The 26,714-nt window shown below is 45.9% G+C and overlaps 1 protein-coding gene across 40 annotated transcripts in view; it reads left to right on the top strand.

The window, feature by feature from the left end:
- The window catches only part of ARVCF (ARVCF delta catenin family member), a 608,790-nt gene that overhangs the window by 405,857 nt on the left and 176,219 nt on the right, over window positions 1-26,714 (top strand). For 37 of the 40 annotated variants that reach the window (XR_014519914.1, XR_014519915.1, XR_014519916.1 and 34 more), the window contains one exon: window positions 22,171-22,329. Coding sequence is in view for 36 of the 40 variants with exons in the window: in XM_083478996.1 (XP_083335122.1) it covers window positions 22,171-22,329 (159 nt within the window). In the remaining 4 variants the exon portion in view is untranslated. Of the gene's footprint in view, window positions 1-5,212; window positions 5,406-22,170; window positions 22,330-26,714 lie in introns of those variants that run through there. The other 3 variants (XM_083479010.1, XM_083479018.1, XM_083479022.1) reach the window with 2 other exon arrangements.

Below are 26,714 nucleotides of genomic sequence, written 5' to 3'. Positions count from 1 at the left end.
TTGGAGGGTATGCCTTTGGTGAAGGGTAGGAAATTTATGTACCAAATAAATAAATAGCCTAGCGCAGGGGTGTGGGAACTTTCGACCTGGTTCCAGTATGGCTCACAAGACTGTTTTCCCAAAACCATGTCCACCTGCCCCACAGCTGATGTCATACGTGATGTGGGGCAGGTTGAGATGCCACTGGATTGGCACATTGGGAAACTTGGCCATGCAGACGAATCCTGAAGAAAATAGCTTTGCCACCCTTATGCTTGGGCAGTGGCGAAGCTCTTGCCCTATGGTTCCGAAATGTTTGACAACTAGTTGGCTTTCCGGTGCTGCACAAGGGATTTTGACAGGTGGTTGGGGCAGCCCACATGTCAGTCACTTGATGTCATAATGATGACAGGTGGGTTGTACCATCCACTAGTCAAAGTCTTCTCCTTTCCTAGCTTAGCAGTTTTTAAGCGTATTATAAGCACCGGGCTGAAGGTCCTGAATTCAAATGCTAGCTCACTCCAGAACCCACTAAATCACAACCCCAGTCTCCCTCCCACCCCCATCAGCAATATGAGATTTTCATATGAGCTTTGTAAAAAAAAAAAATTACTGAGTGTTGAAACGTTTTGAGCCATCAGGGAAATGGCAATATATAAATATTTAACAGTTATTACTGTTATTGTTTCCCAGACAGTTCTGACACATTGCATGCATCCGTGCGTCTTTTGTTACTGTAAGATCTCCTGTTTAACTGAAAAGATATTTACAAGCATTTATGTATTTAGAATGTTTCATATGCTGTTTTTCAACAAAAGTTTCTCAAAAGTAAGATGCACGGTGGGGGGAAATGGGCTACAATTAAAACATTCTGGAAAAATACTAATCCTGGGTTGTATCCAGTAGAGTAGACCCACTAGAATTAATGAGTGTGCTTAACTTAGATCCATTCATTCCAGTGGGTCTACTCACTGTGTAGAATTCAGGTGGCTACAACCCAATTTAGTATGCTCATGTTGTAAAGATACCATTTTCTTTTGTGTGTGATCTGTATGTGATATCCAATGGATATAATTCAGTGTCTATATCCAACGGACTTAATCTGTTGATTTCAGTGGAATCCAGCTTCCCGTGGGCTATCACTCTGTCTCTGTGAAATCTGCATGCAGACTGTGCACTGAAATGTTTGCTAAGCTGCAGTTACAGGTTTATTATATCCCTACATCCAGGAGCACTTTAACTGTGGAAATTATTAGTTGCCCAACGATAGCTGTTGAAATGATTTCATAAAGTCAGCAAAAAGGGGCTTTTCGTCCAGCCAACAGACCAAGCAGGTTTAACGCACTTGGACAAACTGCAGCACTCTGCAAAATATTATGGATCCAGAGAGAGAAAGAGAGAGAGAATGTGTACAAATTAAATATGCCCATGAGGTTTGACGTGTCTTGAAAGATAATAACAGATAAAGAATGACAGTGCTAGATTGTGGAGAGCAGGTTTGTCCTGTTACAGCAGGAGCAGGTCTCTGTTTCTATAGTACTGACAATGGATCTGTTTCAAGGTTCTTGTTGGTAATCTTAAACAGAATGACCAGTTACCCTTTCGGATTTCCTTATGGGCTGCGTAGGTTTGACATGGGGGTTCTGTGCTCCCGAAGGATGCTTCCAAAAAATCTGTGTATTCATCATTCGTCCAAATTTGCTTGCAAAGAGATCAGACGACGTTGGCTATCCGTCGAGCACTCATCCTAATCTGTTTGCAGGGAGATTAGATGAGGTCGACTTGTTTACTGAGCACCCGCCCTAATTTGTTTGTAGGGATATTAGATGACGTTGGCTATTTTGGGAGCGTTCCTTCTGGTTTCTTTGCAGGGAGGTCAGATGATGTTGTGTCAAATTAAGCCTTATACCACACTTTGCACTGTATTTTCCAGTCACTTTCCATTGCAAAATGTTCTCTATGTGGGTTTGTGTCTATGCACAGGTTCAGGACCTTGCAATCAACTGCAATTGTTCCACCTGAATTTGCCAGTACAGTGGTACCTCAGGTTACAGATGCTTCAGGTTACAGACTCCGCTAAATAGTACCTCGGGTTAAGAGCTTTGCTTCAGGATGAGAACAGAAATCGTGCGGCGGCGGCACGGCGATAGTGGGAGGCCCCATTAGTTAAAATGGTACCTCAGGTTAAGAACAGTTTCAGGTTAAGAACAGACCTACAGAATGAATTAAGTTCTTAACCCAAGGTACCACCGTATGCGATTGAACCCCACCTGAAAACAGCAGCAGTCTGAAAGCCCTTTGAGTCTCATAGTCTTCCTCTGGCAACCCTACCAGGAAACACATGCATGTTTAACTTATTCTTTTCTCCTTTGCACCCCCCCTCCCCCGCATTCCTGGCTTTTGTAATCCCATCCAACTCCTATCCCACTGCTTGTTTTCTCTTCCTTGTTCTGTCCCAACCTGTTGATGATTCACCCCAACTTAAGGGGCTGCGTATCTGGACTTGACTGCCATTCTGCTTTGATAACCAGCCCCTTCTTAAAAGGAAAGGTGAAAGGCCACAGGCCCTTAGTGAAAGAATTCAAGCCCCAGATAACACGCTGCGGTGCTAACCTACATGCTCGGTGAAGGAAGTTTACAGAAGCGGCAAACGGGGGGGGGGGGGGCATCTCAGAGAAGGTCAAGCTTGTTTATGTTGAAGCTCCCGTTCAGACAAGTCTAGCCTCAGGGAAGGAGATGTAGCTCAGTGGTAGAACATCAGCTTTGCATGCAGAGAGGGCCGGATTTAGGTTTGATGAGGCCCTAAGATACTGAAGGTAACGGGGCCCTTTATATGTCCAGCTGTCCTTTGTCAACAGCAAATTGTCGCTGTTTTTTGTGTCGAATATATGCTCTATGGTAATTGATGGACCTAACAGGTATCTAAATCCATTTTCACATGCAGAATGTAAAAGTAAAGGTAAAAGGACCCCTGACCATTAGGTCCAGTCGTGGCCGACTCTGGGGTTGCGGCGCTCATCTCACTTTATTGGCCGAGGGAGCCGATGTACAGCTTCCAGGTCATGTGGCCAGCATGACTAAGCCGCTTCTGGCAAACCAGAGCAGTGCACGGAAATGCCGTTTATCTTCCTACCTATTTACAGTGGTGCCTCGCAAGACGAAAAGAATCCGTTCTGTGATTCTCTTCGTCTAGCGGTTTTTTCGTCTTGCAAAGCAAGCCCATTGACGGATTAGCGGATTAGCGCTTTTAGCTGCTTTTAGCGGCTTATCTGCTGATCGGATCAGCTGATAAGAGGCTTAGCGGCTTAGAAAAAGGGGGGGGGGACCAGCAGGAACTCGCAAGACATTGTTGTCTTGCGAAGCAAGCCCATAGGAAATTCGTTTTGCGAAGCACCTCCAAAACGGAAAACTCTTTCGTCTAGCGAGTTTTCCGTCTTGCGAGGCATTCGTCTTGCGGGGCACCACTGTATCTACTTGCACTCTGATGTGCTTTTGAACTGTAGGAGCAGGGACCGATCAACGGGAGCTCACCCCGGCGTGGGAATTTGAACCGCCGACCTTCTGATCAGCAAAAAATACGGTATTTGCCTTTGTGGAGTCTTCTAGCTTCAACACACCCCTCTCTGCCCTCCATCCAGGCAAGCAAGGGGCATGATCACAGTTAAGGACACATTCCAGGCCAGGAGGTGGGACACTTGAGGTGTGGCCTAGGGATAATTTCAAGGGCCAGGTAGAGAGACCTGGGCGGGGGCACATCTATGATCTCCCCACCCCTCCAGCTCTGAGGTTTCTCACTCCATGATTTTAAAATTCCTGTAGGGCACCTCTGCAGTGCCTCTTTGATAAGACTTCAGTTTATTCTCGAATGAAAAGCATTCTTGCCTCGATCTGGCTTTCCAGCTTAGCTTGGAATACAACTGCATCTCTCTCTCTCTCTCTCTCTCTCTCTCTCTCTCTCTCTCACACACACACACACACACGGATGAAACAAACACTGATCCAATTGAGAGGAGCATGATTTCCACTCCAGCAACCTGAGCGAACACTTAGTGATGGATTTCTTGACTCCCAGCTCCTAATTTCCTCCTTTTCTAGGGAGGCTTGTTGCTGTTATCTTTTACTGTCCGGTTTAATACTGAAAGAACATATTGAGTGACCCAGCGCAGCTCTTGGAGACGAGAATTTAGATTGGTTCCTTAGGCACAAGCACGGGCCTGTTCTTAACCTTATCTGTCAAACTCTTGTTATCCGGGGCCAAAAACGTAACTTGAGCGCTGCAGAAGCAATGAAGTCCAGAACAAGCTACTCAGGGCTAAACGGCACACGAGGCAGGGGATCTGTGCTGGCTGGCTGAAAGCAAAAAGGCGGTTGGGTAGAGATTTAGATCAGAGGTAGGCTCCGGTGGATTGGGTGTCAATCCTCCCCAACCCTGCTCCATCCCCCTGGTTTAAGAGGAGAGGAGGAAAAACAACACCCAGGACCCCCTATTGTGTCTCTTAGGCTTTCCTCTCTGCTGCTGATAGCAGCTGTGGTGGAGGGGCAAATTGAGCTGGAGGAACTGTGCAGGGGGAAAGCATACATTGGCTCCTGGTACATTTCCAAGCACCATTCAAAGTGTTGGTGATGACCTTTAAAGCCCTAAACAGCTTCAGCCCAGTATACATGAAGGAGCGTCTCCACCCCCTGTCATTCAGCCCGGACACTGAAGTCCAGCTCTGAGGTCCTTCTGGCAGTTCCCTCACTGCGAGAAGTGAGGTTACAGGGAACCAGGCAGAGGGCCTTCTCAGTGGTGGCGCCCGCCCTGTGGAATGCCCGCCCATCAGATGTCAAAGACATAAACAACTATCTGACGCTTAGAAGATATCTGAAGGCAGCCCTGTTTAGGGAAGTTTTAAATGTTTGATTCTATTTTTAATATTCCATTGGGAGCTGCCCAGAGTGGCTGGGGAAACCCAGCAAGATGGGCGGGTATAATTAAATAATAATAATAATAATAATAATAATAATAATAATAATAATAATTACCCTGCATTCTGGAGGCCTCAGAATGTGGATTTCAGAATCTGCAAGAGTGTGCGCTGGACGCTGGGTCATAGAGCCACCCTCACGTCGGCTTCACTTTGATTCCTAGACTAGACGGGGCAAAGGGTGAAACATGACTGACAAAGGAAAGAATTTGCAAACGATTCATTTGGTAGGGTGTGCTTTTTTTTGTTTTTTGTTTTTACACATGTCTGTTGGCAGGCATGATGTCAGCGGCAGGTGGAGAAAGGTAGGGGAAAATTCCCTGTTAGGAGATTGTAGTAGTCACCGGCATTTCGTAATCCCAACCAGTCTCTTGCGGCGTCTCTTGCTCATATGTTCCGAAGGTGCTTTGGGAAAAGCGAAAGCTCTTTGAGGTGTTTCTGGAATGCCAGGAGCGGCAGGTAAGGAGGGTCTTAAATGCGTCTCAAATGCAAGGTGTGTTTTATTTGCAAAGATTCTGTTGATCCAGAGAGACTCGGGGCATTTGCTCCAGCAATGCTGAGCACTGCATTTTGAATCTTATGTCATTAACGCAGGAAAGGAAGCAAAAAAAGAGAGTCTTGTTTTTCTTCCCGGATCAAGGTTGCATTCTAAATTATCACCAGCACAGCTCCTTAATTCAGCTTACAGATTTAGGAGGCAAGGTAGCAGTTAAGTCTGTATCCTTCTTCCCGCCCACCCCTCAGCTGCTGCCAAATGAGGGGTTTAAGTTCTAAGTAAACAATTTTTTAAAAATTAAATATTTTATTGATTTTGCCAAGAAGTGCAAGCACAACAAAAAGAGAGAAAACTACGGATAAAAAAAATGTAAACCTTAGAGTGTCACAGCCTGGAAGGATGAAAGTACAAAGGAGTGGCTCCGCTCCAAAGGAATAATAAAGTATTGACTCATACAAAGATTCCCTTTGCGAAATAACAAAGATATGTAGAAATGAAAGTCTTCTCCACCTGCGAGTTCCATCCATTATTGAGAATAAAGGTTCTGCAAAGTCTTAGATGAGCCAGGCATTTGCATATCCTGGTGGCGCGGAGCAACAATGTGCCTCCATATTCATATAAGAAATAAAATCATGTCATATAGGGGGAAAATGTATATCTATCATTAAGGCTCTGTCCTTTAGACACTTCTAGCTTATGAGATACCTGTTCCAGGAAGGCAATAAAACAACAAATTTCAGTGATAGGGGCTGTCCTTGTTTAGACCCTTAACCTAGCACAGGATAGACTAAGGGAAGGTAAAAGGGACGTGGGTGGCACTGTGGTCTAAACCTCTGAGCCTCTTGGGCTTGCCAATCAGAAGGTTGGTGGTTCAAGTCCCCATGAAGGAGTGAGCTCCCGTTGCTCTGTCCCAGCTCCTGCCAACCTGCAGTTTGAAAGCACGCCAGTGCAAGTAGATCAATAGGTACCGCTGCAACAGGAATAGGGGCTGTGCTTGTTTAGATCCTTAACCTAGCATAGACCAAGGGAAGGTACAATGGTACCTCGGGTTACAGACGCTTCAGGTTACAGACTCTGCTCACCCAGAAATAGTACCTTGGGTTAAGAACTTTGCTTCAGGATGAGAACAGAAATTGCGTGGCGGCGTTGCAGTGGCAGCGGGAGGCCCCATTAGCTAAAGTGGTACCTCAGGTTAAGAATAGTTTCAGGTTAAGAACAGACGTCCAGAACGAATTTCTTAACCCGAGGTACCACTGTAAAAGCAGGGGTCAGCAAGGTTTATCTTTCCTGGGTGGGATCGGTCCTGCGTGTGTGGGCCCGAGATTTCCGGCACTGGGGAAGTGGGTCCCTGCGCCGGTTTAGCGCATTGTGCAAGCGGGCAACTGAGTTCGGGGGCAGCTCGTGAGCCAGTCAAACTAACTCTGCAGGCTACTTCTGGCCCATGGTTGCTGACCCCTGGTAAAAGGGATACGGGTGGCGCTATGGTTTAAACCACTGAGCCTCTTGGGCTTGTGAATCGGAAAGTCGGCGGTTTGAATCCCCACGACGGGGTGAACTCCTGTTGCTCTGTCCCAGCTCCTACCAACCTTGCACATCAAAGTGAAAGTAGATGAATAGGTACCACTGCGGCGGGAAGGTAAACAACGTTTCTGTGCGCTCTGGTTTCCGTCACGGTGTTCCGTTGCACCAGAAGTGGTTTATTCATGCTAGGCACACGACCTGGAAAGCTGTCTGTGGACAAATGCCGGCTCCCTCAGCCTGAAAGCGAGGTGAGCGCTGCAACCCCATAGTCGCCTTTGACTGGACTTAACTATCCAGGGGTCCTTTACCTTTTTAGCTAGACCAAGGGAGCAATCCTATGCCAAGAAACTGCCCTAAAGCAGGCCTGTGTAAATTAAACTGGTGCGAAGTGACGTTAGAGCCAGACCCCATCAAGCAGTGGTGTGCAGCTTTACCTAAGCACAACAGAGGGGAAACGAGCCTGTAAAACAGTCTTCTTTGCTGGGTTGCCAGGTCATGTGTCCGAGCTGAACTGACTTCAGATCCAGGCTAAATCTGCCCTCACCATGCCTCCAAAATAGCCCTTTTGGGGGACTTACACTAACCCCAGCTTGCTGAGCATGTTGCAATGTGGTAGCTGGGTTTGGAGACTGAATGCTAGTTGAGCCAGAGATCCGCTGCCCCTGAGCTGCTCATCCTGTTGCAGCTCATCACAGACTTGCCCCCTAAGTATATCCTCTTCAGAGATATAGAGTAGAGTAAGTATGTTTCTCTTTATTTATTTCCTTGTTTGGTATTACCATTGGTAACAGAAGCACCACTAAGTTCTCGGGCTCGGCTCTTGTTTGCACGCTTCCCGTGGGAATCTGGTGATAATAATAATAATAATAATAATAATAATAATAATAATAATAATAATAATATATTTATACCCCACCCATCTGGCTGAGTTTCCCTAGCCACTCTAGGCGGTTCCCAATCAAGTGTTAAAAACAATACAGCATTAAGTATTAAAAACTTCCCTAAACAGGGCTGCCTTCAGATGTACAGTGGTACCTCGGGTTACATAAGCTTCAGGACACAGCCTCCGCTAACCCAGAAATAGTGCTTCAGATTAAGAACTTTGCTTCAGGATGAGAACAGAAATCGTGCTCCAGCAGCGTGGCAGCAGCAGGAGGCCCCGTTAGCTAAAGTGGTGCTTCAGGTTAAGAACAGTTTCAGGTTAAGAACAGACCTCCAGAACGAATTAAGTACTTAACCCGAGGTACCACTGTATTTTAAAGATAAGATAGCTGCTTGTTTCCTTCACATCTGAAGGGAGGGCGCTCCACAGGCCGGGCAGCACTACTGAGAAGGCCCTCTGCCTGGTTCCCTGTAACCTCACTTCTCGTGGTGAGGGAACTGCCAGAAGGCCCTCGGCGCTGGATCTCAGTGTCCGGGCTGAACGACGGGGGTGGAGACGCTCCTTCAGGTATACAGGACAGAGGCTGTTTATGTCAGCACCAACACTTTGAATTGTGCTCGAAAACGTACTGGTTCAACAGGATGCTGGACTCAATGGGCAGTTGGCCTGATCCAATGGGCTCTGCTTATGTTCTTATCTCCCGAGATAAATGCATACGTACCCGTATTTTTCGCTCTATAACACGCACCCGACCATAACACGCCCGTAGTTTTTAGAGGAGGAAAATCCGTAGGCATGCCACCTGTAGGCATTCCCTCCATAACACGCACAGACATTTCCCCTTACTTTTTAGGAGGAAAAAAGTGAGTGTTATGGTGCAAAAAATACGGTACTTTGCTTTGATGCTACCTTGTGATTGAGCTCATTCCTTTTGCACCCTGTCTGTCTAGCCGGAGCACAAGGAGAGAAAAACAAACTCGGACCTCCGGAACAAATTAAGTACTTAACCCGAAGTACCACTGTAATAGTGTCTACATTTCCCTCATATCCCAAATTCTACAAATGCAGGAAAGCAATAAAAACTGTTTTAAAATGCTGGAAATTTACTATCACTCTCTCTCTTTTTGTAAAGGAAAGCTAGGGATTTTTGATTTCCCTAGACATCCAAATGCTTAGATTTGAGGTTGGGAACAGTTGAGCTATCTGTGTCCCACCACTGGAATTTATGGAATTCCAAAAATCCCCTCAGCCTGATATGTTCTCCCTGATATCTCTCTCTTATCTTAACTCCATCTCTTTTACACTGGAGGTTTCCAGCAGATTCTGTCCCTGGTGATTCTAGACTTGGATAAGCCATAACTTACATGCCCTTGACAAGATAGGCATTTGGCCAAGTGACTGGCAAACAAAGAGTCTTTTCAGTCTACGCCCATGTCACTGAACTCTAACTTGGGAGACCAGCATTGTGTGGACTGGCTCCAGAACCAGGCCAGATTTAGGTTTGATGAGGCCCTAAGCTACTGAAGGTAATGGGGCCCTTTATATGTTCAGCTGTCCTTTGTCAGCAACAAATTTCGCTGTTTTTTGTGTTGAGTATATGCCCTATGGCAATTGATGGACCTAATAGGTATCTAAAGCCATTTGCACATAACAAAATATGTATTTTATCAAAGTAATTGTTGAACTGAAATACAGTTAAGAAGAAGTATATTAATAGTGAAATACAATTAAGAAGAAGTATATTAATAGTGAAAATACATTTAAGAAGAAGTATATTAATAGTGAAATAATTATTAAGCTCTAACTGTATGTAGGTTTTATTTATTTATTTTTATCTTATATTTTGGAAATGTACATCCAGTATTTTTTTCCTTTAATTTTTTTTAGGGCCCCCAAGAGAGTGGGGCCCTAAGCTATAGCTTGTTTAGCTTATACATGAATCCGGCACCGTCCAGAACATAAACAGAGCGCAGATGAAAACATTTACAAACAATACAGTCGTACCTTGGAATTTGAACGGAATCCGTTCCGGGTGTCCTTTCGACTTCCAAAACATTCGGAAACCAAAGCATGGCTTCTGATTGGCTGCAGGAAGCCCCATTGGATAGTCAGCTTCCAAAATTAGTTCGCAAACAGTCACTTCTGGGTTTGCGGCGTTCAGGAGCCAAAACGTTCAAGAGCTAAGCTGTTAAAAAACCAAGGTACGACTGTACTGAGAAAACTGCCTCTACCTGTGGATGAGATGACTTTTATCAAAACACATACTACAAATCCATCACTTAAGAGGATCTACTGAGATCTGGGGGTGATGGGATAATGCAAAAGATTAGACAATAGGCAGGGTTTTCTATTTTTGCAGTTACAAGCTGCTGTACCCCCAAATACCCCTTGTTTTAAACAACTCATAAAGGTAAAAACTTTCTTTTACATCTTGTCGTGCTACTTACGACTCCTCTCCCCAACAAACCCACCATCTGGTCAATAGCTCATAAATACCTTAAATTTCTGGGGAAAGGGGAAGCAATAGGGATAAGAGACTGGATGGTCTCAAAACTGAAGGAGAGAAAGAGCCTCTTTTTTAAAGGGACACACTGTAGGGATGGGCAAATTGCTCAGTCTCAGTTTCTCTGAGGCTAATTCTAGAAGTGTTTCAGTTAAACACATTATAAACACATACAGTGGTACCTCGGGTTACAAACACCTCGGTTACAAACATTTCAGGTTACAGACTCCGCTAACCCAGAAATAGTACCTCGAGTTAAGTACTTTACCTCAGGATGAGAACAGAAATCGTGTCAGCGGCAGCGGGAGGCCCCATTAGCTAAATTGGTACCTCAGGTTAAGAACAGTTTCAGGTTAAGAACGGACCTCCGGAACGAATTAAGTTTGTAACCAGAGGTACCACTGTACAGGGAAATCCGGTGGGGAAAGATGGGACTCCACAGCACCACCTGGTGTCACAGTGTTATATCACACATATAAAACACTTCTTTACCAATCTAGCTGAATCCTGATTTTCTCATTTTCCCTGTTTTAAACTCAGTTATGCAGATTTTCCACATCCATATGCAATTTTTTAAAAAGTCCTCATGAAAACTAATCAGCCTTTCTATTTCTCCTAATTTTTCATATTATTATTATTAACCCACTCTTCAACCTAAAGTCCCACACAATATTAAAGACAATATTTAAAATGGTTTAAAAGAATTTAAAATCACAGAAATAAAGTGGGTCCTAAAGATATACATTTCAAGTGTCAAAAGCAAGGGTATATAGGTGCTTTTACAGCATTTCACAAGAAAACACACATTTCTGCATGCAATTCTGCCTAATATGCACACTCTAATATTTACATTTCCCCTAATACAATGCATTTTTGTTTGCTATTCTTCCTAACGTGCATTTTACATGGAATCATAAAATTGCAGAGTAGGAAGGTACCTGTGGGCTACCTAGTCCAATCCCCTTCAATGCAGGAATCTGCTCACAGCTGTCCCTGTGTGGCCTCGGACCACCAACCTTGTGGTTAACAGCCAGACACACTTACACATTGTGCAACTGTTGGCTAATCTACGCTTTGCATTTCTTGCAAATTTATGTACACTTTTCTCACCCTGAATTGCAAGGTTTGCTAGAAGTGTGAATTTGGAAGGATAGCTGTGTTTTGTTACGTATATTGTTTTAAAAAGCGTGAATGGGGTAGATTCAGTGGCGTAGCGTGGGGGGTGCAGGGGGGGCCGGCCGCACCGGGCGCAACATCTGGGGGTTAGGGTTAGGGGGCGCAAATCCACGGGTTAGGGGGCGCAAATCCACGGGTTAGGGGGCGCAAATTACTTGCCTTGCCCCGGGTGCTGACAACCCACGCTACGCCACTGGGTAGATTCACCTCTAAACATGAACGGAATCCAATTTCTCCCCAGTCCCAAACTCCCTCACTGTTCTGTTCAAAACAAACGAACAAAACCCCATCAAGATCTTTTGCCACATCACAGTCCAAACTCAGCCATGAACAGACTCTTGAGTGGCAACAGTTCATTAATTAACACGTCCTGTGATTCAAATAACTGGGCTTGGCTCCTATTTTGGATACCAAAGCAAATCTCGTTGGAGTGACTCCTCTCCAACTTCCTGGGTAAGAAGCCAGTTGAGCCTTGCAAGCGGAGAACATGTTTTGGAGTTTAAATCTAAGCCGCTCTGGTATCAGAGATGATTCCCCTGTCCCCAAATCCATCTTGTGCCACAGTGAAGTTCTCTGGCCAGCGAAAAATTATCTTTGTCCTTCAAATAAGAGACAACTAAAGAGGAAGGGAGAAGAAACTGCTCTGCCGCCACATGCCTGCCGAAAGGAATTGCTCAAGAACAACAAGCCTTACAAGAGTTATGTGGTCATGTCAAGGCAGTAGCATAGTTGGGGTGGGGGGTGGGGCATGGCCCCGGGTGCAAATTTATGAGGGGGTGCAACCAGGTGCCCCCACAACAGGCCTCTTCATTGTGGGTGGATATTCTATTCCAGGCACTTCCAACTTCCAAGAGACTGCAATCTACTGCCACTATATAAAAACCTGGCAGTGATCTACACCATTGGATTGACCAGAGTTGTTGAGCTTTTTGGGGGGGGTTGGGGCCCCACAATCAGCCAGTAGATTGTGATCGACTTGTTGGACATCCCTGTTCTATTATCATTATCATTATCTATCATTATTTGATTTATACCCCACCCATCTAGCTAGGTTGCCCCAGCCACTCTGGGCAGCTTCCAACATATATTAAAACATTAAATATTAAATACTTCCCTATACAGGGCTGCTTTCACATGTCTTCTAAAGCTTGTATAGTTGCTTACTTCCTTGACTCAGGGGTCACATGACTCCATACCCTCCAACGCTTCTCCAATGAAAATCGGGATGTCCTAAGGAAAAGTGGGACATTCCGGGATCAAATCAGAAACTGGGATGGCTTCTGTAAATCTGGGACTGTCCCTGGAAATTAAGGATACTTGGAGGGCCTGCAGTTTTCAGAGTCTTCAGGGAAGAGGGATTGATTGATTGTTGTTTAGTCATTTAGTCGTGCCCGACTCTTCGTGACCCCCTGGACCAGAGCACGCCAGGCACTCCTGTCTTCCACTGCCTCCCGCAGTTTGATCAAACTCATGTTAGTAGCTTCGAGAACACTGTCCAACCATCTCGTCCTCTGTCATTCCCTTCTCCTTGTGCCCTCCATCTTTCCCAACATCAGGGTCTTTTCCAGGGAGTCTTCATTTCTCATGAGGTGGCCAAAGTATTAGAGCCTCAGCTTCAGGATCTCTCCTTCCAGTGAGCACTTTGAAAGCTGTCTTTCTGCCAGGCAAACAGGGGTCTCTATTGCCCTTAACAAACTACGGCTCCCGTAGCTGCTTGAAATCGTATGAAACTGAGTCAAATGTATGGTGCAGATATGGCCTAAGGCAGGATATTCTGGTTACCTCAAATAGCAATAAGATAGCAGTGCCATCCCAACTCTGCCTGGAAATTTGCTCTTGAAACTGTGACATCTGCATAGCGAGCCAAGCAGGAATTTAATCTTCCAATTTTTTATGTATGTTATTTTATTTTTTGACGGGAGACCATCTCTTCCAACAGATAGTGAGCTACTTTAGGAATGCAGATCCATCCCGGAAAAGCTCTCGGGACTCACATTTCCAAGGCAGTTGCTGGATAAAACACTAGCTCACCAGTGCTCGTTTAAAACCAGCATGCTCCAGTTTTGCAGGATGCTTATGTCTAAGTGCCAGGCTTTAAAGATTTGCTTTGCCCACAGGCAAGCCTGAATACAAAGTGTGAATTTTATTTTCATTCTAAACACGGTGGATTTTCTTTTGGGGGTGGGGTGGGGAGCGGAGAGAGAGAGAGAGTCACAAAAAGTGCATGAAAAGAGCAGAAAAATATTCCTTTCCCTCCTGTTATTCTCCCTGGGTTTATTGTCACAAAACAGTTTTGCTGCAGAGGGATTTAGAGCAAAGGATGAAAAGATTCCCAGTCTAGTACGCCCCAGAATGGACCCTGATTTGGAAGACATTAGCATCTGTAATATAATGAGATATCCAGAGCGCTCATATTCCAGAAAATTGGGAGGATACTTTATGGTGATGTCGGCAAGACATGAAATTTCAGGACTTGAAATGCATTGGAGAGCCTGTGTGGTGTAATGGTTAAAGTGTTGGGCTAGAACCTGGGAGACCTGGGTTCGAATCCTCACTCGACCATGACAGGGTGACCTTGGGCCAGTGACTGTCTCTCAGCCTAACCGACCTCACAGGGTTGATGGAGGGCAACCAAAATGGTCAAAGGCCTGGAAACGATGCCTTATGAGGAACGGCTAAGGGAGCTGGGCATGTTTAGCCTGGAGAAGAGGAGGTTAAGGGGTGATATGATAGCCATGTTCAAATATATAAAAGGATGTCACATAGAGGAGGGAGAAAGGTTGTTTTCTGCTGCTCCAGAGAAGCGGACACGGAGCAATGGATCCAAACTACAAGAAAGAAGATTCCACCTAAACATTAGGAAGAACTTCCTGACAGTAAGAGCTGTTCGACAGTGGAATTTGCTGCCAAGGAGTGTGGTGGAGTCTCCTCCTTTGGAGGTCTTTAAGCAGAGGCTTGACAACCATATGTCAGGAGTGCTCTGATGGTGTTTCCTGCTTGGCAGGGGGTTGGACTCGATGGCCCTTGTGGTCTCTTCCAACTCCAATGATTCTATGATTCTATGAAGATTAAAGGAGAACCAGTGTATGCCACCCTGAGCTCCTTGGCAGGAGGAAAATGGTGGGATATAAGCACAATAAGTAACTAAAAATATAGTGGCCACTTTCAGATTGCCTGTTTCTTGGGCACTCGTCCTGATTTGTTTGCACAAAGTTTTGAAGGGAGGAAGATAGGAAAGCGGCCTTATAGAGCCATCTAGCTCAGCTCTGCTCACACAGTGTCATGAATGAGCCAGCTCCAAGGAAAGGTTTGCAGCCAACTGCAGAAAGCAGCCTCTTGGAACAGGGAGGCTTGGATGTTAGTCAGACAGGGGAAAGCCAGCAGCTGCAGACTGCGGCTCCTCCAGACCTTGATGGGCTGGCTGATAAGGCTGTAGCTGAGAGTAGGCTTGAACACAACCAAAGCTCACCGGAAGGACACACAGGAGCGAATAACAGCCTCTTGGAGCAGGAAGAGCTTGGGGCTGTCCCACTAAGTCTGAGGAGTCGGCGAATGGGAGGGCTGATAGATAGGAAGCAAAACCAGAGATATAAGGGTTGTAAGTTCAATTTCTTCTGTCGACGCCGGAAGGACTCATGAGAAGGGTCATCTTGAGTAATGATGCTTTGTTAGAGCCGTCTGGAGCTATTTGGTTGTTTTTGCAATAAATCCTCCTTTTTAATTATCTACGCTTACTGTGTTATCAAGCTGGGAACTTGGACTCCTGACACACAGACTGGTAGCGGCTCTCAGGATTTCAGACATTCCCAACCGTACCTGGAGATTCCAGGAACTGAAACTGGGACTTTCTCCATGAGGAGCACCTCCTCCTCCACTGAGCCACAGCCCTTCCAGAGGTTAGATTATGCCTGCAGGGACGTTTGCTGGGAAGTTAGGCACCATTGCATCAAGCGAATATTGAGAGTTGGTAGGAGAACCCTATTCTCCACACAGAGCAACTGTCAGGTGTGTGTGCAGGAGCCAGGCCCTGTGACCAATAGGACTGGGGCCGTCCTACGTTTGTTCTGAAGAGGCAAGGCGTGGCCGCACAGGTGAGGCCAATTGATAACTCACAGCACCTGGTGGCAAGAGCCGGGAAGGGATATAAGGCCAGCATTTCCCTTCGGCTCTTTGCCACAGTAACACATTCCCTGCCTTGCTGCGTTTGACTCCTTGACTCCTTGCTTCCTGACCCTCGGACCCTTGACTTCTTGACTCCCGGCTCTCTGACCCTTGGACTCTTGGCTTCCTGGCTTCTGGACCCCCGTTTCTGCTCCCACCCCGCCATCTTGCCCCCGGTCCTGACGTCCCCTGCCGGGACTTCGATCACCCGTGCACCAGACCATGACAGCAACAATTCCCAGAATTTCCCTGGGGGAAGGGATTGGCCACTGAACCACTCTGGGTACTGTACTGTAAGGGGAATAATGGGGGTTCTATGAACAGCTCTCAGCATCCTTAACAAGCTATACATCCCAGGATTCTTTGCGGGGGAGCCAGGACTGTACTTTAGGAAAGAAAGAGACTGGAAGTGGGAGGTGCGGAGCAGCGGCAGGGCAAGCCGATTGGGCGCCTGGGGCAGTAGGTGGGGCCAGCCGGCCATGGGGGCAGGGTGAGCTGGGGCAGGATTCTCTGCTGCAGGACGTGGGTCATAACATTGTGTCAGCTGACTGGGAATGGTTATGGAACACCGGTATTAAATTTACGGCATGTAATGCCTTAAAGGAAAACATTATGAAAATGGTTTACAGGTGGTACATGACCCCAGCCAAGCTGGCAAAAATTTATCACTTGCCCGATAACAAATGTTGGAAATGTAAGGAGACTGAAGGTACCTTCTATCACCTTTGGTGGACATGCCCAAAGATTAAGGCTTTCTGGGAATTGATCTATAATGAAATGAAAAAGGTACTTAAAAGTACTTTCCATAAAAAACCAGAGGCCTTTCTCTTGGGCATTGTCGGCCAATTGGTGTCAAAGAGGGATAGAACTTTCTTTATGTATGCCACAACAGCAGCAAGAATACTCATCGCAAAGTATTGGAAGACACAAGATCTACCCACTCTGGAAGAATGGCAGATGAAAGTGATGGACTACATGACACTGGCCGAGATGACAGGCAGAATCCGTGACCAAGGAAAAGAGACGGAAGAAGAATGGAGAAAATTCAAAAGTTATCTTAAGGACTATTATAAACTTGATGAATGATAGAGTGTTGTGGTTTTCAGGAACAAAGGGATACAGTGATATAAGGTCAGATTATAGAGATAACTAAGATGACAGAGGTTGGAAAGGTATATTTAGAAGTTGCTAAAAAATACTTTGGACATTGGGATGCAGAAAGGGGGGGTATGGGGGAGTCCCGGAAAAGAAGTTTATGAAAAAATGTTATGAAATTATACGTGTTTGTTGGTTTTTTATGTGTTTGTTTGTGTTTAAAAAATCTGTAAAACCAATAAAAATTTTATAAAAAAAAAAAAAAAGGATTCTCTGCTGGGGCCTCTGAGGAGTCAGTCTGCCTGCCTCCTCCCACTCAGCCACCCTGCAGCTGAGGGTGAGGCGGCGGGCAGAGCGTTTGGGGCAGCGCAGAGCCTGCGGACACCCAAGCCAATGCGTCACTCCCAGGAAAGACGCGTGGCTCAGGCGTGCTGCAGGCGAGTGCCGCCCGACATTTTGTCACCCCCCTCAGTGGTGAAACCTGCCCCAACTGCACCCCCCTTCCTCCACCCCTGGTGGGGAGGCAGGAAATAATGAAAAATATGCAATAGTTGCTGTGCACGAAGAGAAACCTTTTTTTTAAAAAAAAATATGGGAATGTGAGCACAACAGATACAAAGCAAATGCGATTTTCAGAAATGAATTCTGAAAAGGAGTGCTGGGTTTAAAAAAACAAAAATGAACGGAGCAGTGAAATGGTTGAGGGGGCGAAATCCCATTTTTCAGTCGGAAAGAGTTGTGTGAGCAGCATAGCTGAACAAACAGGATCCTCTTCCTCATCTGGAGCTGACAGGTGTTCAGGTCCGTCCGTCCCCCGTCCGCATTTGCGGGTTCTTTCGGTGACATTTTTTAGGTGCCACTGTCTTCAGCTAAGATAGCGGTGTGCCAAGATTTGACGATGAAGAAGCCACATTTTAACGGATTGTTATTTTCCTTCCTGTCCAATTTCCGATTCCAGGGGGCGGGTAAGGAGACAGAACAGGCCTCATTAAAAGAAGGGATGACTTTGTGTGCGTCCCGGTTTAAACAGGGCAGCGCCTATTGAAGAAGGTTGGGAAGGCTTTGTGACTGGGCTTATTGTTTGAGCTGACTGGGAGCTAAAACTGCCTGCAGGGTTAAACTCCAAAGCCCTTAATTGCGACACTCAGTATTCTTCCAAAATGTCAGTCTGTAGCTGTAAATAAAACTGTCCGGAACAAGGGCACCTTAGCCGGTTTTGTCTCAAAGGAGTTTTGGAAAACCACGTGAGGATTAAGAAGAGCATTTTCTTCCCATGTGCTTTAACAAAGAGCATTCAAAGCTGTTCGGCTGCGCAAACAGACAACTTTGTTGTTGCTGCTGCTGCTGCTGCACAACAATGGATAGGCCTTACCTCTTAACCCCGCAGGGCTGCAAAATGAGGGACGAGGTGGGGATCTGTCTGGGAATATAACGGCAAAGCATTGAGGAATGAAGGACGTTATCAAACGATATCTAGTGAAGAGAACGTCTGCTTTGAATGCAGGACCCAGGTTCCCTTGCATCTCCAGGAAAACCTTGTCTGAAGTCAAGGAGAGCTTCCTGTCAGTGTAGCCAATACTGGTCTAGATGAACGCGGATGAAGCTCTGGCCTAAACCACTGAGCCTTGACTCATACAAAGATTCCCTTTGCGAAATAACAAAGATATGTAAAAATAAAAGTTTTCTCCACCTGCGAGTTCCATCCATTATTGAGAATAAAGGTTCTGCAAAGTCTTAGATGAGCCAGGCATTTGCATATTCTGGTGGCGCGGAGCAACAGTGTGCCTCCATATTCATATAAGAAATATAATCATGTCATATGGAGGAAAATAGATATCTATCATTAGAGCTCTGTCCTTTAGATACTTTTAGCTTATGAGATACCTGTTCCAGGAAGGCAATAACACAACAAATTTCAGTGATAGGGGCTGTCCTTGTTTAGATCCTTAACCTAGCACAGGATAGACCAAGGGAAGGTAAAAGGGATATGGGTGGCGCTGTGGTCTAAACCTCTGAGCCTCTTGGGCTTGCCAATCAGAAGGTTGGTGGTTCAAGTCCCCATGAAGGAGTGAGCTCCCGTTGCTCTGTCCCAGCTCCTGCCAACCTGCAGTTTGAAAGCACGCCAGTGCAAGTAGATCAATAGGTACCGCTCCGGCAGGAAGGTAAACGGTGTTTCCATGCGCTCTGGTTTCCATCACGGTTTTCCATTGCGCCAGAAGCGGTTTAGTCCTGCTGGCCACATGACCTGGAAAGCTTTCTGTGGACAAACGCTGGCTCCCTCAGCCTGAAAGCGAGATGGGCGCCGCAACCCCATACTTGTCTTTGACTGGATTCAACTGTCCAGGGGACTTTTACTTTTAATTTACCTAGATGAACCAGTATAAGACAGCTCACTGTGACCCTTCATTGTTTGGAGAAGGACTGTAACTCAGTACAGTGGTACCTTGGGTTATGGACGCTTCAAGTTACAGACACTTCAGGTTACAGACTCCGCTAACCCAGAAATAGTACCTCGGGTTAAGAACTTTGCTTCAGGATGAGAACAGAAATCATGCAATGGCGGCGCGGCGGCAGCGGGAGGCCCCATTAGCTAAAGTGGTACCTCAGGTTAAGAACAGTTTCAGGTTAAGAACAGACCTCCAGAACGAATTAAGTTCTTAACCTGAGGTACTACTGTATTAGATCATCTGCCTTTTATGCAGAAGGTCCCAGATTCAGTTTCTCATGTCTGGGAGTGACTCCTACCTCATACCCTAGAAAGACAATGCCAGTCATGGTAGACAATACTGAGAGAGATGGATCCAGTGTCCTGGCTTGGAGTTGACCGGCAGCTCTTTCCTCGCTGAACCACTAGGACAGCTCAGCTAGTGGTCTCTGGTGCCTTCATTTTTAAAAATGTAGCTTGCATTTTTGGCTGCAAATCTTGGTTAGCCACATAGTAGCTCAGCTACTATGGACAAGCTCCTTCAGATCTCAATTTCTGCTCTCTGGGTTTGTCAAGGCACATCAGTTGTGGAGGACTGACCCCACCAAGCAACTTTCAAGGCAGCCCATTCCTTACTTACAGACGCTTTAAATAAGAACTGGTTGGCTTGTTGTGAGCAGCAAATAGCTTTTCAATATGTAGAAATGGCCTTTTGTAAATAGGTAATAAATGACACCTTTGAATGAACTCCACTTACCGGCGTTATTTAGAGCATCTGCCGGGTGGCCTCTGCAGGCAAGCTGACCCTCTTTTCTGTTCAGTTCAGTTCCTTTCCTCCCCACTGTCTTAACTATAATATATAGTGATTTACGTTTACAATCAAGTGCTGCAGAAGAAAGTAAAGCTATTGCCATAATTAAGTGAACAAAATTAAACCAGCCCATTGCAATTAATTTTTAAGTGAATCGGAATTATGCCTAGTTTTTATTCTTCCTGCTCTGTGATTCTATGCGATCGATAGAGAAGTCCCTATGATGTGCCTTTCCTGTAGATTTAAAAGGAGTGTACCAGTAAGTCTACTCACCTATTCTGGTGGGTGGCATTGCGACCGGGCATTGGGCCCTGCAGTGATCCGGCTGGGGGCGGAGATCAGCCCCCTCCTCGCCACTGCCCAGCTGAGTCACTGGCGCTGGCTGGGGCCCTGCCCATGGGAGGCCCTTGTGGTCCAATCAGCACTGACGGGAGCCATGGCCACTGGAAATTTAAACCGCGGCGTGGCCAGGGGCCATCCTCTCTCGTCCTTCGCCAGATCCTGTAGATGCTCCCCTGATTTAATTGTTGGGTTGTGATGGCACAAACTCCATACTGAAGATGCAGTGCGAGTTTGCCATGTGACCAGAATGCCTGCCTTGCTAAGGGAGATACAACATGCCTAATTCTATAATATAATATAATATAATATAATATAATATAATATAATATAATATAATATAATATAATATAATATAATATAATATAATATAATATAATATAATATAATATTAATTATATTGATATAATTTTTATTAGGAACTTAAACAAAACATATTATCTTAAAACATACCATCCTTAATCCCCCCCATTTTTCTCCTTCCTCCCTCCCTCCCTCCCATAAAACAACCCCCCTCCCCACCCCCACCCCTGACTTCCCTCACTTCCAATCTCTGCTGTTCTCTGCATGTTACAAAATTGTATAAATCCTTAATTTATCTAGCTGGTTATTATCAATAAAAAGTTTGTGAGTGTTTATTCAAAACCTGCCAAGGAGTCCAATTCACTTTGTTGTGTCTTTAAATACTTTGTAAAAGGTTCCCATTCATCTATAAAGTCACAGTTATCCTTGTCCCATAGCTTATGTGACAATTTTGCCAGTTCTGCATAGTCCATCAGGTTTTCTTGCCATAGTTCTTTAGTTGGGATTTCCTCAGTCTTCTATCTTTGTGCTATTAAGACTCTCACGGCTGTTGTCGCATACACAACATGCCTAATTCAATACAGGAGCTAAAGCCTGGTGATGGGATGGCTGGGGTTGGGCATTTATCAGGAACGACTCACTTCTCCTAATTGATCAGGAGGCTTCACAGAGGTTGCTGCTGAATCGGTGTGAACGTGGGGAGCACAAAAGGGGTCTTTGAAAGTCAAAGAGGCACCTGAGTCTTACCTGCATGTGGGTGTTTCTGTGCAGTTGTGACATCCAGTTCTGTCCCAGCATTTTTTTAAAAAATTATTTTCATTAATAATTTCACTATAACAAATTATCATAACATATCATCTTCATCATTTCCCCCCAATTTCCCCCTCCCCCAAAAAGAACCTTCCCTCCTCGCCCCCAAGACTTCCCTCCATTCCTCTCTCTGATTTTTCAGCACATGTTGTTCTCTGCATATTGTCAAATTGTAAAGATCCTTAAATCGTCTGTCTATTATATCAACAGTCAATAAATTTGTGTATGTTTATTCAAAACCTGCCAAGGAGTCCAGTTCATTTTGTTGTTTTTCTAAGAAGTTTGTAAAAAGTTCCCATTCTTCTTTAAAGTCACAGTTGTCCTTGTCTCGCAGTTTGTATGTCAATTTCGCCAGTTCTGCGTAGTTTATCAATTTCTCTTGCCATTGTTCTTTTGTCGGGGTTTGCTCATTCTTCCATCCTTGTGCTATTAAGACTCTTGCCGCCGTTGTCACATACATAAATAAATTCTTTATTTTCCTTGGCAGGTCTTTTCCTACAAACCCTAACAATCTGGTTTTTCTTACAAATGTTAATTCAAACATTTTCTTCAACTCATTATATATCATTTCCCAGATTTTTAAAATTTCTCCACATTCCCACCACATATGGTAAAATGTCCCTTCTTTTTCTTTACACTTCCAACATACATTTGACCCAGTTCTGTCCCAGCATTGACACAATCTGTCCTTTATTCTCTAGGAACAAAGCCCCAGCAACCAGACATCAATAGCAATGATGCAAGAGCCCCAGGAAATGGTAGAAGAGACTGTAACTGTGGAGGAAGACCCTGGAACCCCAACGTCCCATGTTTCCATTGTGACTTCAGAAGACGGGACCACGAGGAGAACCGAGACCAAGGTAGGAACCATCGGCTTTGGCCTTTTCTCTGCCAAGACCTCTCAACAGGATGTGGGGAGGTGAAAGGAGCGCAGTTTTATCTAGGGTTTATTGTGGTTTGATTTAAATACTTTATTGTCACTTGTACAACTTGCATACAGTGAGATTACACGAGCACCCCCCACTCAGCTCTCTTAGTCTTAATTCCCCTCGTTTACTGACGCACACCCACCAAACCCGAAAGTCAGTTGCCCTGTAGTTATCTTATCATTCAGCAGCCTAACAGCCCACGGATAGAAGCTGTTCTTTACCCTGTTGGTGCGACTAATCATACTTATATATCCTCTGCCTGAGGGCAGGAGATCAAGAAAGTGCCGGCCAGGGTGTAAATCATCCCTGAGAATTTTCCTCACTCTCCTAAGGCAACGTTCTTCCCCTATTTCATCCAGCAGATTTATGGGACAGCCCATAATATCTTGCGCTGTATTCACCACCCTCTGTTGGCACTTCCTATCAGATGATGCTAAACGAGCGTACCACACCGTGATGCAGTATGAAAGGACACTTTCTATTGTGGACCGGTAGAAGGCGGTCATCAAATGTTGATTGACATCGTTCTTCTGCAGTACTCTGAGGAGATGGAGTCTCTGTTGGGCTTTCTTAACCACCTGGGTTGTATTGATTTTCCAAGTAAGGTCTTCACTGAGATAAACTCCTAGGAATTTAAAGGAAGAGATCCTCTCCACACAGCCCTCCCCAATGTACAGTGGGGCTAGTTCTCCTCTCTTCCTCCAAAAGTCCAACACCATCTCCTTTGTCTTGCGGATATTAAGGTGAAAGTTGTTCCCTATGCACCCTGTAGATATATTGATCTGAAGCTTCTGGAGCGTAGGCATTGAAGAGCTGCAGATCTGCATGGGGGGGGGAGGAGAAAATGCAGCCCTCCAGGTCTCGTCATCTGACCCTTGGAGCTTTCCCCAGGTGACACCCTTCCCCAGCACTCCTTGGCACTCTGAACATCTATGCCTGGCTGGAAGGTGTTGATGGACCCTGAGAACGCCTCCAGCTTCCCTAGCTGTGCAACAGAAAGGGGTAAAAATAAAAAAAATTCCTTCCAGTAGCACCTTAAAGACCAACTAAGTTAGTTCTTGGTATGAGCTTTCGTGTGCATGCACACTTCTTCAGATACACTGAAACAGAAGTTGCCAGATCCTTCTATATAGAGAGAAGGTGGGGAGGGGTATTACTCAGAAGGGTGGTGGGAATGGGAGATTGGCAGATAGCTGAGATGAGCCTGTTGACGACTCTTAACGACTGCAATAGGTCTTACAGAAAGGGGTGTTCTAGTTACAGGTAGGTAGCCGTGTTGGTCTGCCGTAGTTCAAACAAAATAAAAAAATTCATTCCAGTAGCACCTTAGAGACCAACTAAGTTTGTTATCTGAAGAAGTGTGCATGCACACGAAAGCTCATACCAATAACAAACTTAGTTGGTCTCTAAGGTGCTACTGGAAGGATTTTTTTTTTATTTATTTTTTTGAGAGAGGGTGTGCAAGGGTATGTAGAAGCTGGCCGGCTGTACGAGGGTGAACTGTTACATGCATTCACCGCATGCTTTGGCCTCTGGCCCTGGCCGTCACTGGCATGTGGCCCTGGGAAGGTTGCCCAGGTGGGACTGCGGCCCTTGAGGTGGAGAAAAGGTTCCCTGCTCCTGGATTTAATAAGCCAAAAAAGGCAAAATGCAGGCAGCTCAGGCAGGTGACCGGGGGGGGGGGGCGGACAGAAACGTTCCTGTTCTGAAAACAGAACAGAAACCTCCACATAACTGGGCTTTCCTTGCTCTTGAGCACTTGAGAATTCACTTTTACTTGGGCATTTGTGACCCTCCTGCCTGGGATGCCACTGAGTGCTGAGCTGGTTCCCAGAGCCTGTCAAAAGCTGAAGGTAAATCACGTATATAATCTCCAAGCGTTCCTTGGAGAAACTATAGTTTGTTGGAGTGCATAGGTTGCTGGTACAAGGGGCCAGGTTCCATCCTCTGCATCTGCCGTTAAAAGGAACAGGTAGCGGATGATCAGAGGAACCTACCCCTGCTGCCAGTCAGAGTAGACAGCACTAGACTAACTGAACTAATAACCTTGCCTAACTGAACTAATAACCTTGCACAGCTGTGGATCTGACAAACCTTTTCTGACTATTTCAATCATACCATGTTTTTCGCTCTATAAGACGCACCTTTTCCCTTCTAAAAAGTAAGGGGAAATGTGTGTGCATCTTATGGAGCGAATGCAGGCTGCGCGGCTATCCCAGAAGCCAGAACAGCAAGAGGGATTGGTGCGCAGCAATTCCTCTTGCTGTTCTGGCTTCAGGGATAGCTGCGCAAAGCCTCTTCAACAACATTTGATTCAGAATACTTTTTTTCTTGTTTTCCTCCTCTAAAAACTAGGTGTGTCTTATGGTTGGGTATGTCTTATAGAGCGAAAAATACGGTATTTTATTTTGCAGGGAGAGGGGGAATTAGATGTGTGAATCATGGCAGAGATTAGACTTGGTGAGGCGGATGGGGGGGGCGGCCGGTGCCCCTTGGAGCCCCAATGGTAGGTGGTGCGAGAGCCAATGGCAGGCGAGCCACCTAACTGCTTTTGTCCCCATCCTCCTCCCTCTTGGGTTGTACAATGGCAACAAGGAGATTCAGGAGGAGGAAGCTGACGGCCAGTGTAACCTCCTGGACTCCTTGCAGGTAGGAAAGCAGGCAGGTGGAGGTTGGAGGGGCAACACTCTATTTGCCCTAATGCATCAGCCCCTGCCAGCTCCTCCTTAGAAAGCGAAAAGGAGAGAGGGAGGATCAGATCCGAGGTGCCGTGTTTGACGAGGCTGCAACATAAGCCTTGCAGGGAGATAAGATGGAGGATTGGACTTTAATGGGCATTGTGCTTCATGGAACTAGCAGGGGCCTCCGCCGCACGCTAACTGTTAGATAAAGAAAGACAGACACACGGATGACAGAGTTTGCCCAGAATAGTCATACCACTGATAAGAAACATATTTGCGGTTGGAAGCGAAATGTATATGATACCTGGTATCTTTTTCCCAGCAAGGGAGCAGAGAAATCATTTAAAACAAAGGCGAGTGTCCTATTCCACAGGGGCCCAGAGCTCAGTGGTGGAGCACACATGCATTGCAGGTTCAATCCTTGGCAAAGGAAGATGCCCAGTGGAGACTCTGCAGAGTTGCTGCCTCTGAGAGTAGACCAAGGATGGGGAGCCTGTGACCCTCCAGTTTCCATCAGCTGCAGCCAGCCTGGCCCATTCGTTAGAGGCGAGGGGAGTTTTCACCCAGAAACATCCTTGCATTAAAGGCTGCACACTCAACAGCCACATTCGACTGTTTTTCAAAGACTCCTGTTGGAGTTTATCTCCTCTTCCTACCTGCAGATGATGGGCATTGAACCTGGGACCTTCTGCATGCAAAAATTGGTTCTCTGTCACTGAGAACTGGCCCTTCCCTTAAGACAGCCTTTCTCAACCTGTGGGTCCCCAGATGTTGTGGAACTACAACACCCATCACCCCTAGCTAGCAAGGCCAGAGCTCAGGGATAATGGGAGTTGTAGTCCAACAACATCTGGGGACCCACAGGTTGAGAACCGCTGCCTTAAGACATAGGAAGCTGCCTTCTACTGAGTCAGACCATTGGTCCACCTAGTTCTGTATTGCCTTGCACTGACAGGCAGCAGCTCTTTGGGGTTTTGGGTAGGGGAACCTCTCCCAGCCCTTGCTGGAGGTGCTGGAGATTCAATTTGGGGCCATCTGCATGCAAGGGGGGTACCCTAACACTGAGCCATGCCCCTTTTGCAACGGGCACTACCCACCACTGCCTTAATCCTGTTTTGAAACCTGGCAAATGTCATTGAGTTGCAAGCACAGGCCTTCCCCCATACGGGGTGTGTGTGTGAGAGAGAGAGAGAGAGTGTGTGTGTGTACACATGACACACACACACAAAGAGAGAGAGTGCCCTTCTGTGAATAATTGCTTTTCCAAGCCCCTGTTTTGCTCCTTTCATCTAATGTACCTCGCCAGCTAGGACCCTGCGTAAGTATCATTCACAGCACAAAGGACTCTTTCAGAGGCACCACTCGCAAATCTTCGCAATCGCTCTTGAAAGCCAAACATTTTAGCATGTTAAAACAATGAAGGTCACCTTGGACAGGGAAGGCACAAACCGTTTACCTTCCCCGCCTCCCTTCCGCAGACTAATACTGTGGCTGATTAAAAGGAGCCCGTGGTTGGTTGGTTGGCTGGCTGGTTGTTTTTAAGGGCTGGGGAATCTTTGCATAAAAAGGTGTCTGATGAAATCTGCTCTTTCTGAAATATGTCTCTTACACTCTCCCACTCTTCTATATCTTTAT

Source organism: Podarcis liolepis (assembly GCF_965112155.1).
Source record: "Podarcis liolepis genome assembly, chromosome: 15".
Classification (NCBI taxonomy): domain Eukaryota; kingdom Metazoa; phylum Chordata; class Lepidosauria; order Squamata; family Lacertidae; genus Podarcis; species Podarcis liolepis.
The sequence above is the reverse complement of the archived record's forward strand: the minus strand, read 5'-3'. Positions and strand labels throughout refer to the sequence as shown.